The sequence below is a fragment of the Plasmopara halstedii genome (genome assembly GCF_900000015.1).
Source record: "Plasmopara halstedii genome assembly, contig: Scaffold_816, whole genome shotgun sequence".
NCBI lineage: Eukaryota > Oomycota > Peronosporomycetes > Peronosporales > Peronosporaceae > Plasmopara > Plasmopara halstedii.
The window spans coordinates 1,829,281-1,844,895 of NW_020187732.1; the positions used below are offsets into that span (position 1 = coordinate 1,829,281).

A 15,615-nucleotide genomic window follows, 5' to 3' on the forward strand; every position below is an offset into this window, starting at 1 on the left:
TGCATTTTCGCTTGAGATTCACAAAGTGAAGCATACTCTTCTATCTAAATAACTACACTAAAGTCGTTGCGCTTGTTGCCTGACACTAATAATTTGTGTGGGAAGGAAGCGTCTTTGTTAAATATCTCAGTTCGCTCCAAGCAGAAGAACGCAACTTTAGGTGAATCTTTTGTCTCGCGCACACGAAAGCCCACAGCCTCAAGAATTTTTGTAAAGCGCGAGTAGGTCATAAATTTTGAATGACGCAAGCACAGCAACGGGAGCATTAGAAAGAGCAAGCCTCCATCCATTAAGTGTTCCCTATACAGTCGAAGCATCTGACCACGCTTTACAGCTCCAGGGACGCAGTTAAGTACCATGCTAGACACGACAATCTGAAACTCGCCAGCGGGCTTAAGACTGAAAAAATCGCACTGCTCGATGCGTTCGTGCCGGGATTTAAGATCAATAGCGCGCACATTTAGCCATGGACACGATAGTAGCTGCGTGTTAATCGCACCGACTTCAAGCACAGGCAATGGCGGTTGCTTGGCCTTGGGCCGCAGTTCGAAACGTGTAAGCAATCGAAACACCCACTTTGATGTACGATGAAAGCTCGTGCTAAGAATGCTAGCGTCCTGATATGCTTGACGACCTCCCAGTTCAATCAATTCCTGATTTATTTCGGCAATGCGTAGCTTTCGTGTCTCGACTTCGTCCAATTTCTGTTGCTCAAGGCGATCAAGCTCATGGGTCAAGCGGTGAAATTTAGTAATTACATTTCGTGCCTTGCGTCGCGACTTCATGCGCGGAGGAGCAATATGTAACGCTTTCCGAGACTTTTTAGTCTTTTTTATCAACTTGCTCGCTGGCTTCGACGCCGCAGCTTTGCTGTCAAGTTTAGACGCAAGGACCATTTTGTGTGTCGAGGTTGTCCTTAAGTGACCATTAACTTAAGGCTGTGTAACCGAATTATAAGTACTCTTGTATGTGTGGTCACACAATACGGTGTAATTACACAATGGTGTGGCTACACCGAAACAAAATAGCAGTAATGCATATTAATCACTTTTTACTATTTAGTTACGAAAGCTTATATAGGCGGCTCATCCGCAAATAAAACAATCAAATACAGTTTCAAGCTTGAACGCTTTACCTTGTTCACGATTTTAAGTACTCTTGGAGGTAGCTAATTGCGATCCGCTACACTCGTAATGGTTCTTGTATGGGAACGCAAGGTCGACGACCTTAGCTTAGCTTCCTCTAAGCAAAGAGCTACGGCAGCCCAGCTGCACTTGGTAGTACTCGTAGTCAATCTACGCCGAAGCGTACGACTGAATCTTTGTGAGGATGAAGCAATACTCCGATTTGCCCCGGGGCATGCAGGATGGGCTTAATAAGCTGATGTCCCTGCTTGGCCCTGCGGGCGTGGACCACCTTTTTGCGCAAGGACCCGAAGCGATAAACGCACGCCTAGAGGCGGTTTTGTGCTATGAACGTGCTCACATTAATCAGCGACGTCAATCATATTTGCCGAAGAATGGAGTGGATTGGATTGCGAGCGCGAAGCTGCGTGCGTACTGCAAGTCGTCTTACGCGAAGGTGACTAAATTTGGATCCTGCTTGCAACCGCTTCACGCAGAAAACGATAAGTATTTTGCAGTGCGCCATGAGATTGGTATACTTTAATTACTTGATGCGCTGTAACATGCCTATGATGGGCCTTGGACTTTTTTCATAATTTATATTGAAGGTGATACGTCGCCCCCAATGGAAGCAAAGTCTTCACCGGGCTGCAAGATCATGCAATGGAGATGGATTTCAAGTGGTACCCACGAACTACCTTTGAAGGACCTGATGTTCAGAACGACATACCTCTTGCAGTCGTCTACGGGCCAGTAATACAGTTCTGTGCCACGGGGTAACCCGCCACCACAAGATGTTGGTGCTACCCATCGAAATGTATTCTATAAAAAGGGTCCCCGGGTGAAATAAACCGTTGTCATTCAGGAGAGCCCGTGGTCGCCTACTGCGATTCGTGCAATAACAAAGCACGACGCATCTTGGCTCCTTGGTGGTCTTGTTACAACAAGAGATTTGCTTCCACCAGGGCTTTTTTGTCCTTGAGCTTACCCTCGGGGGCGGGATACGAGTACATCCGTGTGTCTCATCTTGTCGTCTAGCAAACTTAATTTTGACAGTCTTTTGAAGCGAACAGGCTCTGTAACCGAGCAGACGTGTGAGCCATTATTATTTTTTACCTACTGCCACGTCTGATACATCACTGTATATGCGAATAATTGCTCGTACACTTGCGGCCATCAAAAAGGCCGGAGAAATGAATGAATGAAATTTAGCGAAGGTTTTAGATTGGCGTTATCCTTAACCGTCTCACGGACTCTGTCATATAGAGCCGTCGCGACCCGGGTTTGCATGAGAAATAGGAAAATAATGGAGGGAGGTCATCCTCGATTGGGCGGTTATCACATACTCGCAACGTACAAATACGACTTGCGCCATCTAAGAGCCCAGCGATCAATTATCATATTTCTCTTTTTACAAGTTGCTAGTGTTTTCCGCGCAGAGATTTGGCAATGTCATTTACCCACAACTTATGTGCACCAGCCAATATTCTAACCAACATGACAAAGCTTCGGCATACAAATTTGGCGTGGTCAGCTTATTGTCAAAACAGACGCATTTGGCATCCAGTAGCTACCTGAGCTGATACGAGGTTATTCGTTCTTACTCCTCTTCCCCAGGTTACAGTAACGCGCAGCTGAAAGCGTATTCCCAAACAATGAATGTCATTGACATTAGCTAAACGCAAAAAGGTGCCCATGGCAAAGGTCTCCTGCTACGATGTTGATATAATTTGCACTACAGTTACATTAGTGGTCTGGGCATGAACATGATTTTAAGGGCCCACACAAAGATTGTGTTTTGGTTCTTTGCGCAGCTTCCGTCCGTCAGAGCCAGTTCCACAACGTAATCAAAAAGCTTAGTGTAGATTGCTGTTACTAATATGCTGAAGAGTCTATTTTTGAGATAGGACTGGCTCATTTGAGATGCCTTTGACCTCATTGTCAGCTCCGTAGCAAACGTATGACCACTTTCTGACTCGGTGAAATATATGGTATACACAGGTACGAAACAATAACAATGAGCATGAATGCTTGAGATGCTAAGCTTGAAAAAATCTAAATGAAGTATAAACACTATGTGCTGGTATAGCTCGTATCGATACTGTATGCGGTTACCCAATTTTGTTCAAAGATACGGACGGTGTCGTCTTGATGCGAAGCACAGTATTCATGCCTCACAGCCGGTTAAAGTAAGACACGTCTAGGCTTGATTAGTGCACCAGAAGTGCAACGAGGTCAAGTTGAGGCGACTAAGATCGATTTTTATCTGCCGAGTTGCAACGTACAAACTTGCAGGTGGAATATTTGTGACAAATACTGACCTTCTATCTTGGTTAAGGACTGCGTCAAGTTAGGCTCTCACGTAAGCTCGTCTTCAGCGAGAAACAGCGAATACTAGCAGGCGTATCAATGAAGAGTATAATTGTGCGTGTTGTAACTGAAGTCAATAGACCTCAGGATTTAAGAAATCAACTTTGTTGAAGTGAGATGGAGCACACAGCCCTAGGTTGTTGATTGCCAACATTTTGTCTCAGCGTTGGAAAGCGGCGAAAAGTCCTGATAAGTTTAGAGGCGTCGTACCGATAAGCTTAACGCGTAACTGTTCAAAATAGATAGACCGTACTCGAAGGCATCGGCCGTTTGTCTTGCAGCGGAACATCGTCTCAAAGTGTCGAAGGTATCTTCGAGCCATTCTAAAGAGCTGATAGTCTAGCTAGTGTTAGACGCTGTCTTGACCTAAGGTAGGGAAATCCTGAACAGCAAATACGATAGCGGTCGAGGAATGGCGTGGCGGCGTCACCATGAGCCTAGGTTTGACCAGAAATGTAAGGTGAAACTTCTCTTCTGATGCAGCTTTGGTGCGTCATAACTCCACTTCCGGTTCAAAGGACAAGCGCGAGGCCATGGAGCTGAGATAGCGTCACAGGACATCAAGCTTAAGAACGGAATTAATAGCAACGATTTTGCTGATGGTCTACGGTCGCCACAATATAAGTTCGAATATTTTGACTGTAAGGGGAAGTTAGAATTTGGGTCTAATGAAACAGAGAAAAGCGACTGAAACTTGCGAGCTTTAGGGTACAAATCGAGTTATACTTTTCACAGCTGCAAGCCGGCGCTAGGTGGTGGGACAAATAATGGCAAATGCGTGTTTAGATCTTCGGGGGTTGATCAGAGCGGTCTAGGACCTATTGCACATGTTGAGTGGAACACATCCTTGTGTGTGTTTGACATTGACTATACACCCTGTATGGTTGTATATCCCTTTAGTTCTTATGTATCAGAACTGAAGACACTTACCATGTTTAAACGGTTGAGGGTCTACTGGCTAAAATCATACATCTCACTTCACTTTCCCTCCGCTCAACGTAAGCCAACGGGTCGCCGAAAGTAAGCAACACGCGGTGGCGTGTCAGTTATCCTCAGCCTTCCTTAGTAAGTGTGTATACACGGACGGGTAATTCCCGTTACACGGTCTGATGATGAAGAAATAGGGGGGGGCGACATGACGCTATACAAGGTGTTATATTATTGTCTTGAATAACCTACATCGCTGTGTTGCCACTATCGTGTGACGCACCTACAGCTATGCGGAGGATGGGTACGCACCTTTGATGCATGAACAGAACTGCAAAACTGTGTACTGACTAGTCTCCAAGTTTGCTAACATATTTTCCGGTTACAAAATTTATGATTAAGTCGATTCAAACAGAAAATATATACACTTTGTACTAGACCCAATCATAAATATATATCTGTAATGCTTAAGGTGAGGTTAAAAGCTTGCGTTGGCCTCGGATAGTTTCTTTATGGAGATCGTCGTCTTCAAAGTACAAATAGTTTGATGCATCGGAATATATTCAATGAAGTCAAACATGAAAAACGAATATTGTACAGCTTACGATTTGACATTTGTGCAATTGAACAAGAGCGTACGATGGATGTACGTTCATAAAAGTACATGCACGTGCCTAGTTGCTTCTTCTCCTCGAATAGGTTGGCCACACTACGGCTCAAACTTCTTTTGTTTGTTAATGACATTTCACAAAAGTGATCGCATTATGATCTTTCACTGCGATTAAACCTTGACAAACCTCTTGCATCCTGCAGTACTTGCTCTTTAAAGCACCTAAGTGCTCGGGGTCCTCCCCGTATGCACCATAACATTGCTCAGCGAACCCCTGAGCAAGGCGTGGTCCTTGCGACTCCCGGCGTTAACGCAATACTTAGTAAGAAGACCGACGTTTTTTGTGAAAAAGGTCGCAAAGTCTCTTAGAGATCTGATCTGACATAACCGTCGTTATCTAGAGCCAAACATCCAGGTCATTTGCTAAAAAAAGTGGTCTCTGCGCTGGACCTCGTCTCGACAGAAGTTATACACTTCATTTCGTTTATTCGGAGGAAAATGATGCGACACGCCGTCGTCGAGCTTACGACGAGCTACGCTCAAATATCAACTGTACATTACGGTTCGACCTTCAGCTCTTTATTTATGAGCTGAACCTGGCTAGATATAAATATGTTTCTTCGTCTGCAAGCGCAAGAATCTCACCGGCCACCTTCTGATTTTGTCAGTTCGTCATTACAGTCTCATATAGTCTAAACGCGAAGTGCTTTCCGATTTGTTCTCGGAAAACCGCGACATGCTTGATACGCTTAATTCATTTGTTGTCCCCGAAGGAATAGCAGAGTCCGCAGCTTTAAAACAAAGAATGGTAATTGCTCACATACTGACTAGATAATCACCGATGCAAAAGCTTAGGCAACATTTAGGCCAGGCGTTGATGAGAGCCCACGTATGTCTATTGCGCAGCGCATCGAAATCAAGCGCGGATTTTTTTATTATAGGCAATCAAATTTGGGTTGACCATAAACAAGGCCATTTTACTGGGATAGCATCAGTGAGTTCACAAGCGGGGTTCGAACATAGGAAGCGGCAAAATAAGGACACTTGCAAACAGTATTCTATCAAAGCGGGCAAGTCCTGGATTAGAATAGTAATAACACAGGGAACGGGTGTATGAACCGCAAAACCAGCCGTAAGCATACCGTGCGCGATCATGATTTCTGCCCCGCTTTCAGTGGAAGGGAATACTTCGTACAATGACTCCAAGAGTTATGCTATTCGTTGCCACGACTGCAACATACCCCACTTCGAAATCGCATGCGTGATAAGGCGCTGCGACGGCAACTTTATCAGACACCTTGTTCTCTTCACCAGACATTGTCGAAAAAATCGTTCACAAGGGTCTTTTTTATAGCCCCCCCCGTGCAGGTGCTTTGGCTTATAGTTAAAAAAATTTTTGGCGCGGGTATGCTTTAGAGCTTAGACTGAAATGTGTTCTGCAAAGATTGTGCTTCTATCGCACCGGAATTCGCGTCTTGAAAAGGTAGTGTATCGAGGTAGATACACTTGGGTCTTGAAGCTTCGCTTAACGGAATTTTGTCATCATTGAAGTACCGCAAGCGATAATTCGTGGAGATCTAGTGCAAAGTTTGATATCAAAGTGACGGGACCCAAAAACGAGAGGCTTCGTACTTTGTACAATCAAGCAGAGAACAACGACGTGTAGCTTGTAATGCTGCGATACGCAATTTGAGATATTTTGATACTCATGTCAGCAAACAGTACCTAATGTCAATCCTCATGGAAATTACGATGTTTTCAGACCGCTTTCGCTTCAAGTGCAGATGGATCTCCCGATGAAGTGTGACTTGTGCGGTATCATGCGCTTGTGATTAACTTTCAGGGGGCATTTTTGGTTGTTTTAAGCGAAAGACCCGCCCACAAAGCATGGAGACTTGATTTCAGCTTGAACTGATTTGACGGTTCCGAATGCGTATTCTCTTGATGACTTTGTCGTCGATATATTTGGCGACAAAGGGACACCACAGGCAACAGGATTGTTATGTACATTGCTTAGAGGAAGTCGTGAATCCGCGAATACGCATTAGCAAACGCACAAAGAACGAGTCCGTAAACTGAGTCCAGGAGTGAGGCCTATAATCCTTCAAGTTTCTACTTGCTTCCTTACTTCCTATAGAATTGATAGTGACATATATCCCGAGTCGTATCTCGCTTCGCTTATTTGATATCATTATTAATGTAACATTAGGTTTCGTATAGTGTGAGGTTAGCAGCCCACGTTTCTCTGAGCCTCTTTATTTTGGAGCTTCATCCTCATATCCGCATATGTAATGTCACTTCATCAAGATGATCAATGTTGGTAGGGGTTGTTAGTAGACCCTGTGAGGTATCTTGATCATCAGTCCCACTCAACAGAAAATTAACGGGGCATGCAGCAGAAATAGTATCCGCAAGAGTCTGAATGCTGAAGTAACACCCGCAATTGATCTCCTGGGACGCTCATATAAACCCAACTCATTGCACTTCATCCACCTCTGCGGCTCGAAATACACGCTACGCATACAATGCAAAAAACATTTAGCCTCCTTAAATGCGGTTATACTCACGTGGAAGTTCTTAGTACAAGCTATACTTTTGAGGAGCCATTTTGCAGGATAATAACGCTCATTTTCGAAAGAATGCGTGTCGTCCGTATTTGATTCTTAAACTTTCTTCTCTCTTGACGTATGAACTCGTATTTTGATCGCATGTGCCAAGCATTTTAGACGGTGTGAACACTGTCGCTCAAAACTAGTTTATGCTAAAGACTTGGCCTCGGTAACAGGAACATTGCTCGTTGCTGCAAGTTTTCGCGCGCGATCTTCTCGTGATGAAATAGCTAGCGGGGCACAGGGAATCAAATTCATCTAGGGTCGCTAATGGCAAAGTCTTATCCCCGCGGACGTCTAGTCGAGACGTTTATGGAGCTTTCTCATTGGAGCATTATAATAGATAGTAAGCATCTCAATGCGCGCTATAAATCACATAAGTTGCCCATTGTGCTCATCACTCGGAATCAAGGTGAAATTTCTAAGAGTGCCTTGTCATTTCGAGGGGAGACGCATTCACATATCAATATTAGCTTTACAGATGATGTAAATTGGTAAGACTTCGGTGCCTAACCGACAACCGCTTCTCCAATTTCAACTAGGTTTTCAATCTTATTCTTCACAGCAAGAAATAGTTATTTGATACCGCGTTAGTGGTGCAGAAACTAGAATTTGTCGTCCACAACTTGGGGGCCAGGGGAAGCGTTTTTCAAGTTAAAAAAGTCGTCTGTTCACCATATCAGCGTGGTAGATATAAATCACGTCTCTCTACAATTGATCTTAACGATTGATCTGAGATAAATTTACGGTAGTGTAGCCTCTGTTTTGTATAGCGTGATGATAGAAACCCATATGATCTGGTGATCTCTCATTCAGTGCTCTCATTCGTAACCAGTACTAACCATTATGCTTCATCAGACATTTTACCTTGAAACTCCCAAGGTTTCCTCCAAACCCGGGAGTCAACTGTGTAATACGTACATACGTCATAGCAGCGTACGCTCTCCATCGATATCCGCTGGTGATATTTGTCATATATTCATATTATCTGTATCTACCAAACGGTTTCTTGTGCATAGCGTGTGGTAAGCAGACAATAGTAGTTGCTTCAAGGACCCCTTCCAAATGAAGAGTTACCGCACTAATTCGTACCGAGTACGATCACAATTTACTCCTGTGTGGTACTATGGATTTCGCTCTTAGTTCGACGAGTGTGTGTTTAAGCAGCGTTATTGCTGTGAACATCACAGATATTGTTTGCAGTCACTATGAAAGCAAAGCCCTGTGAGCCAGAGTCTCTGATTATTAGTCGATTAATCTATGTGCCACACATAAATATGGGGAATTATGTTGAATCAGACAGCAAAATGGATAGGTTTGCCGTGCAGACAGTTAGCAAACTTCGACTTTACTCAGATACACTGTGAATTCTCCGTTCTGGAGCAGAACAGGGGGCTTTCAAGTGACTGAGTACTATTTCGACTCCCAAGTTCTGAGTGACACATTTTAAGAATCTAAATAGTTACTAAATATACCCATCATCAATAAAACTAATCCAATGTTTAGCATGGTGTTAGCAGCTTCATTTGTCAATGGACCTCTTCGTCACGAGTCTCAAATCATCATCGGCTCCGGTAGTATTCGTGAGACTTCATTATGGTACTTCATTCCGGTATTGTTGAGATTGGCGCTATGTATGGGTAAAATATTACGCTAGTCATATTAACGCACTTCGTTATAGTCTCCATAAAAACTGAGAGAGCTCACTGGAACCACTAACGACATCAAGCTAAATTAAACACTCTATGATTCCCAGTATCGTATTACAACCTGTTCCGTTTTAATGTTAATATTTACGATCGGATATCGTATCAACAGCTCGCTCCATATTTGATCGCATGACACAACAAGACAATGTTAGAGGCTGATGACCTACGAGCCATACTCGGTGAGGCAGATGAGGTGTTGTCCCGAGAGATCGTTCGCGGTGACTCTTTAAATATTGGGTCGATATTTAAAGAGACAAAGCAAAACCCAATTCCTGTCGATGGGAACCTCTCCGGTATATAATATATGGGAGTCTCTTCTCGTTAAAATATAGGCTTTCTCGCTGACCCTTTGCATCCGTTCTTGTTGACATTTCAGTGTCGATTTTTCGGCAAAAGGTGGTTTGACAGCCCACGAGGGTCTTATGACCACATATGGATCGTAACAGATGAGGTGAACATAATTCAGCATGCCGAGCTTGTTTGTATGTAAGCGCATGAGCTGCTACGACTTTTGCCATATGAATCGTGTCGTAATAATATAATTTTTCATGAAAAGTTTTATAATGCGACATCGCGGTATCTTTACTCGCCCCCGTATGCGTGCCTTTTACTCAAACAAACAGCAAAGTTAGCGCTGAAGCTTGCGTTATATACTCCATTTTTGGCTTCAAGCTAGCACTTTCTGGAATTATGCTTCGCTTCGAGAAAGTAGCAATCAAAATATTTTTAATTCATCGTGAGAGCTGTACAAACATTACCGAGAGCTTGGGAGATACCAAATTGTACCTTGCGCGATTTGCACAAAGGTAAAAATAGACAAGTCGCCTCGCCCGGATCGCGGCAGCAAACGTTAGCTTAGAGCGTATATTAACATCGACGGCGACATCGACATCGAAAAAAACGCTCTCAAACTCAAGTTGTTGTTGTATGAAGATAAGAGCACAGCTTCTGATACAGCGAAGTTGCAATTTGACGCTGCTTGTGTAAGTCGATCAATCTCGATCGGTTGAAATTCCCAAACGATTCAAATTGGTGCGTATTTTGCTCACCTTCGGTATCTACAAGAAAGATTTTATACACCATGGTGTCTACAAGTTGTGTCTTACACACCCTGGCTCTCAGCCGTAGTGTCGCACACTCTGCACAAGGTACATAATGGTTTTATCGATTATGCTACGAAGTGTAGCTTAGGTGAAAAGACAAATCAAATTGACAATTATCTCTAGGTAATATCCGCACTTGTGTAAGAGAGATTATGTTTGACTGTCATGAATAGTGAGAGAAATTAGGTGAAGATGCGTACCGCGTTTTTCAGCGCATACTCAATGGGTAGGAGCAATTTGCTTCACCAGAGCATTTGCTCGAACAAATACACCTGACAAAAAGCCTCCAAAACGCAATGAGAAAACCCCATATAGCCATGTGCCTGGAGACTTTCAGCGGCGGTGTTTTCATCTGGGTGTTTTATTGATCATCAAAATTTTGCTGTAAATCGCAAATCTGGCTCGACATAACTGCACCGGCAAGCCATGCTGACGAAAAGCCTGTCAAGTAGCAGCTTGTATGTATTCCCACTGGTGACGATACGTCAGAGCCCGCTTCGAGATAATCTATTTTCTTGGAAGCTTTAAAACGACCACAATCCTGGGATTACCGAACACGTATATCGCAAGATCAATGCTTGATTTCGAATCGAGGGGGTATTAACACTGGGTCGGAAATGGTTATTATCGCCACCCGTGCGACGAGTATCCAAATTGTTGACACATTTTACGTAAGCACATACCTGACTATATGTTGAGCAACTAAAACAAACGAGCTCTCCCACCACTCTTAATACGCCGTATATTTACTCACATAGGGTAGTTTATGACACGAACTGGCGTTTCTCATCATACGGGTCCCAAACACGTCGAGCGTCAAGCAGGTCATTGCGAAACTATGACACCCATGAAGACAAAAGATTCAGAGCAAACATGTTATCAAACGCTTTCCTAAATTTAAAATTAAAGTTGATTGCTGTTTTGTTTCTACATCTGCTTTGCACACTATGCGTGTGCCTCATCGATGCGTGACCTCGCCATTGTGACATGTGACACATCAAAGTCAAGCCAATGTAATAGCGTATCCACCCTTTACCGACCTGGCATTTACTTATACTGACATTTTATGTTACATATACAATCACGAAGTCGCTGTGCACAGTGGTGCATGATCTGTACAGAAATGACTTAAGGGCAAGCGCGTATACGTATCTTGAGCTCACCTTTTGCTTAAAAATAGTTGCTTCTAGTTTCGAGTTGAATTCCCTGTCACTTTAGGCTCGTGAGACTCAAACACAACTATGGTAAGTGCTCACCGACGTTGCCCTGCGAGGGTTTTATCAAGCGATCTTTCGAGAGAGCTCGACCTTTGCACCTTTTAACCAGTTTAAATGCTCGACACGTCCGCAAAGAGAGCATCTACAAATACCACGGTGCTGTGTACCGGTTTGAATCAAACTATCCCTTTTTGGCTTGACTAAGATCAGTCGCCTTCGGTGTGATTATACAACCCATAGCTTATGTTCCAGAACCGGCATGTAAAATAATAAGTGCAGGCGACGCTTTCTGCTTCCACAATTGACGGCGCGGTAATTTTAAGGGAGCCACATCTGTACAGATTTGTTCAAGACGTGGTGGTCTAAACCGCGCTTGTTAAATGGTCAGACGCAAGCAGGGCTATCAGCTCTACTCGACGGATGGATAGCAGTTTTTGTCGCACATGGTACGCCGGTGATCTTCCGAGCTTAGCAAATGCAGCCACTTCGTTAAAGTCATTTTTTATTCACATATGATTGGCCGAGAGATTAAAGCTGTCGATACAGCGTGTTATCATAGCTGGTCATCATCCAGATGAGCGAGTAATGCTTTCGATTCTAAGATAGTCTTACTACTCAATCAGATTGATATAAGAACCGAGATCCGCAAGAGAATCTTGTTGTTTAAATGACAGAGTGGAATGACCGTGTGTCCATCCTCCGATTCAGAAAGTCTAGATCGTCAAATTGACAGTACGTTTTACCAAGTTCAGCGAGGTTGTCGTACGCCTTGTACGAAAGAAGCTTCAGTTCGAAGCGTTCGCGTTAGCAGCACATCAAGTATGAGACCGTAAGCTCAACCCACGAGCGGATTTTAGAGCTGCTCCAGCGATTCGTTTTACATTTACTCTAGCACGATTTTAAGAGTGACGTATATCTAGAATTCATCCCTCTGTAAACAGTCCAAAAAAGTGCGTTAATTATGTCCAATTGTATTTTGTATGATCCGCAAGATGTGAGGCTAATAGCTCACGTGTCTTGCGAATATCTGCTTTCCGAAATATCATCATTATCGTCAGTACCACATCTGAACTGTACACAAAAGCGTGACTTTTACCCTATCCATGATAACAAAATGTACCCTGTCACATCTTCTCTCATCAAGATGAAAAAAACAATAAGACTGACACTTAATCAGCTAACCTGGAACAGTGTGCGGTGAAAGAGTCCTCACTGCGCTTGATCACATTCATTCTGTTTACCCTAGCGGCGGCTACTAGATAAGCCCTTTCCAATTCCTAGCGTACCTCTGTAGCTTAACAATGTTTAGTGGAAAACGCTTTTTTTACTAACGAACCTAGCACCTTTTTTGTGATTTTTTATTGATGAGGCTGATGAGAGTAATTCTACAGCACCTGGCCTGACTCTTTTGTTTCAACCACATTTCATAGCTGTCAACATAGCTGTCAACTGAGGAAAAGGTATTTTGTAAATATCTACTTTTCTCTTCATAGTTTGCACACTTCCTACTCGTGCTCTGGAGCGGGAGTATTGCATCATCTCACTACAAAGCCATGATGACATCCGGTAAATTTATGGTACACTGATCTTGGCTCAGCAAATCGAGATTGCCTGTCCTTAAGCGCAACAGCTGCGATAACTTTCGCAAAATCAATTACGCAGTGATTTGGGCTCGAACCATCAAAAATTGCTTGTCGCTTTGGGGCAAGACCCTTACATCCCAATGCGTGCAGACGTCTGTTTGGGTAGATAGCCAATTAAGCTTTTCAGAAAACCACATTTTAGCACTCACCATGATCACTCCCAGCGCCTAGAGCAGCAAACGTAGGGTAAAACATTTTCTTCCGTGAATACCGTCCCTTGGGTAACTATTATCGAAGAGATTGTCGCGCGCATATACGATTTCAGGCTGGACCGCTACAAATGCGTGGCTTTGCAAAAGTACTAAGTGCAAGTGGATGTCGAGATGAAAACTCGTCATTTAAAGCTGTTGCTGTCAGCAAACATATTCATCGCTATCGTACAGCTTTGCGGCCGTCGACCAAGCTTAGCACATGAAGCAAGGTCGAACCCTACATAGTTGCCAGATGTGCACTATGCTTATATCAATATTAATTTTCAATTCTAATATTGATCTATGTTTGTTATCCATAGAAGAATAAATCCAATGGTGCGCTGATAAAATAATTTTACGACGTCATTGTGACTTCACATATATTTCAAGCTTCATCAATCTTTGAACTTCGGTATTCGTCTTACTTTTTCTTATACTGGAATTCCGCCACCCACTATCCGTTTCACATGAAGGTGGAGCACTCCTTGCTCATCAAGCACCATTTATGGATATCCATCGAACTGCGGCAGACCCTCGAGAACATTCCTGACGATGGAGACACGTTGACTCTTTGACAGTCTCACCATCTGACCAATACCCTGACGAGCCATGTTTAGGATGCGCCTTCTGGTCCATAGTGCGGAGTGGTTTGAGGGATCTTGGACGGCTCGATACCACGTTGTTGTTCTATAGCAAAGTGCATTTATACTATAGCGGATGACACAGAGCGCTTCACAGCCGGTTAATTGATAAGAGCGAGCTCGCGATATGGATTTGCTGACCCCTGTAGCATACAACGTGTTCATACTTTCTTCAGGCACAAACAACGTAGTTCAATCTGGTATCTGTGTGCCCGTAAACGGTTCAATTTGGAATGAGCGCAACTTTGCTCTGTCGACCGCAAGCACTTATGATATTTTCTCTTACAGGGTGGCCTTATTTTGTGTCTGGTACAGTGTTCTGTACTCGGGTCTACCTCCGGTGGTATCACGGCACGTTGGGTGGCGAAGGTCAGTCTGTCTAAATATGGCAAGTATTTGAAGATGGGGTATCGGTGCAAACGTGTAGCCGAACGCATCGATAAATCGACATCCAAGGTTACAGATCTCTCGTTTTCCTACGCTGTCGACAAAGAACGGATGTTGCGTCTATATACTGTGCTTTAAATATCGCCCTTCAATTAGCGACGTATCCGTAGCGACATGTGACAGCTCATTTCTTGGGCGACGCGAAAGCGCAGGTGCCGATATATCAAGCTAGCCTCAGCTGTAAGCTGCTTTGAAATTTTCTTGGCTAGATCCAAATCACAATTTCATCATTATCTTTGGGATTTGCTGCGAAGACAACGCTGTGCGCAACGGCGCAAAAATAGCTTCGAAACAAGTAAAAGTGTCTAGGTATTGACAAGAGCTTATTTTATGGCAAGCAGCTCCTTATCGTAGAAGGAAAATTTGTTGCCTCAAGGTGACATGACTCAAACGCTATTTTAATGTCATAAATGCTGAACAAAAATAAATGCGCCAAAGCTGGGTGGGATTCATGCTTTTTTGTATGGAAGCTGCTTCATCTGTCGCCCTTGCAGCACCATGTGATATCTCTTTTAACATACAATAAGGACTTGTACTATCATGGCTTGTTGTTGTGCGATGAGTTGGATAGGCCAGGCCTCTTCCAATGCTTTCTTGTAACAAATGCACTAATCGATTGACTTTTTTTGCTGGATTCTGCCCTCAGACTCCGCTTCTTAATGAAGTAATTTGTAGCTGAAATTTTGTCGGTTACGATAACAAACTTGTCCATTTTGGGGATCATTATTCTTCAGCACCTAAATTCAAGTAGTCCCGCTTGCAAGCAATTGATGCGGTTCTCCGCTGTTGGCTTTTTATTCTTTGCTCGGCTATGGACAAGTGAATCTTCGATATGTATATGTCTGTGTATAGATACGATACGGCTTCAAAAGCTATGTTCTCATACGATGAAAGCTCGATTGGCGCGTAATATAACTTCCGGTGTGCTCTTAATCACTCACGAAGCATCCCATCGGCAACACTTATCACGAGAAGATATGTGCTGATGTATCCCATGAGCAGCTAAACTATTGATCCAACATAT

At 43.5% G+C, this 15,615-nt stretch overlaps 8 protein-coding genes across 8 annotated transcripts; 2 read left to right on the forward strand and 6 right to left on the reverse strand.

The window, feature by feature from the left end:
- Positions 1 to 44: 44 nt before the first annotated feature.
- PHALS_14306 (25S rRNA (adenine(2142)-N(1))-methyltransferase, Bmt2) lies at positions 45 to 896 on the reverse strand (the record flags this gene model as incomplete). The annotated part of the gene is made up of 1 exon (XM_024730094.1): positions 45 to 896. The coding sequence occupies one exon, from the start codon at positions 894 to 896 to the stop codon at positions 45 to 47; it is 852 nt and encodes a 283-aa protein (XP_024580405.1).
- An 891-nt stretch (positions 897 to 1,787) lies between these two features.
- On the forward strand, positions 1,788 to 2,106 carry PHALS_14307 (uncharacterized protein; the record flags this gene model as incomplete). The annotated part of the gene is made up of 2 exons (XM_024730095.1): positions 1,788 to 1,877; positions 1,990 to 2,106. The coding sequence occupies 2 exons, from the start codon at positions 1,788 to 1,790 to the stop codon at positions 2,104 to 2,106; spliced, it is 207 nt and encodes a 68-aa protein (XP_024580406.1).
- A 3,925-nt stretch (positions 2,107 to 6,031) lies between these two features.
- On the reverse strand, positions 6,032 to 6,349 carry PHALS_14308 (uncharacterized protein; the record flags this gene model as incomplete). The annotated part of the gene is made up of 2 exons (XM_024730096.1): positions 6,032 to 6,191; positions 6,273 to 6,349. The coding sequence occupies 2 exons, from the start codon at positions 6,347 to 6,349 to the stop codon at positions 6,032 to 6,034; spliced, it is 237 nt and encodes a 78-aa protein (XP_024580407.1).
- Positions 6,350 to 7,787: 1,438 nt separating this feature from the next.
- Positions 7,788 to 8,570, reverse strand: PHALS_14309 (uncharacterized protein; the record flags this gene model as incomplete). Its single annotated transcript, XM_024730097.1, has 2 exons — positions 7,788 to 7,898; positions 8,508 to 8,570. 2 exons carry the CDS (start codon positions 8,568 to 8,570, stop codon positions 7,788 to 7,790), a joined length of 174 nt encoding a protein of 57 aa, XP_024580408.1.
- A 1,024-nt stretch (positions 8,571 to 9,594) lies between these two features.
- Positions 9,595 to 9,921, reverse strand: PHALS_14310 (uncharacterized protein; the record flags this gene model as incomplete). Its single annotated transcript, XM_024730098.1, has 1 exon — positions 9,595 to 9,921. One exon carries the CDS (start codon positions 9,919 to 9,921, stop codon positions 9,595 to 9,597), a length of 327 nt encoding a protein of 108 aa, XP_024580409.1.
- A 1,148-nt stretch (positions 9,922 to 11,069) lies between these two features.
- PHALS_14311 (uncharacterized protein) lies at positions 11,070 to 11,347 on the forward strand (the record flags this gene model as incomplete). Its single annotated transcript, XM_024730099.1, has 2 exons — positions 11,070 to 11,123; positions 11,216 to 11,347. 2 exons carry the CDS (start codon positions 11,070 to 11,072, stop codon positions 11,345 to 11,347), a joined length of 186 nt encoding a protein of 61 aa, XP_024580410.1.
- A 563-nt stretch (positions 11,348 to 11,910) lies between these two features.
- On the reverse strand, positions 11,911 to 12,168 carry PHALS_14312 (uncharacterized protein; the record flags this gene model as incomplete). The annotated part of the gene is made up of 2 exons (XM_024730100.1): positions 11,911 to 12,031; positions 12,113 to 12,168. 2 exons carry the CDS (start codon positions 12,166 to 12,168, stop codon positions 11,911 to 11,913), a joined length of 177 nt encoding a protein of 58 aa, XP_024580411.1.
- Positions 12,169 to 13,934: 1,766 nt separating this feature from the next.
- Positions 13,935 to 14,139, reverse strand: PHALS_14313 (uncharacterized protein; the record flags this gene model as incomplete). Its single annotated transcript, XM_024730101.1, has 2 exons — positions 13,935 to 13,957; positions 14,004 to 14,139. 2 exons carry the CDS (start codon positions 14,137 to 14,139, stop codon positions 13,935 to 13,937), a joined length of 159 nt encoding a protein of 52 aa, XP_024580412.1.
- Positions 14,140 to 15,615: the final 1,476 nt, after the last annotated feature.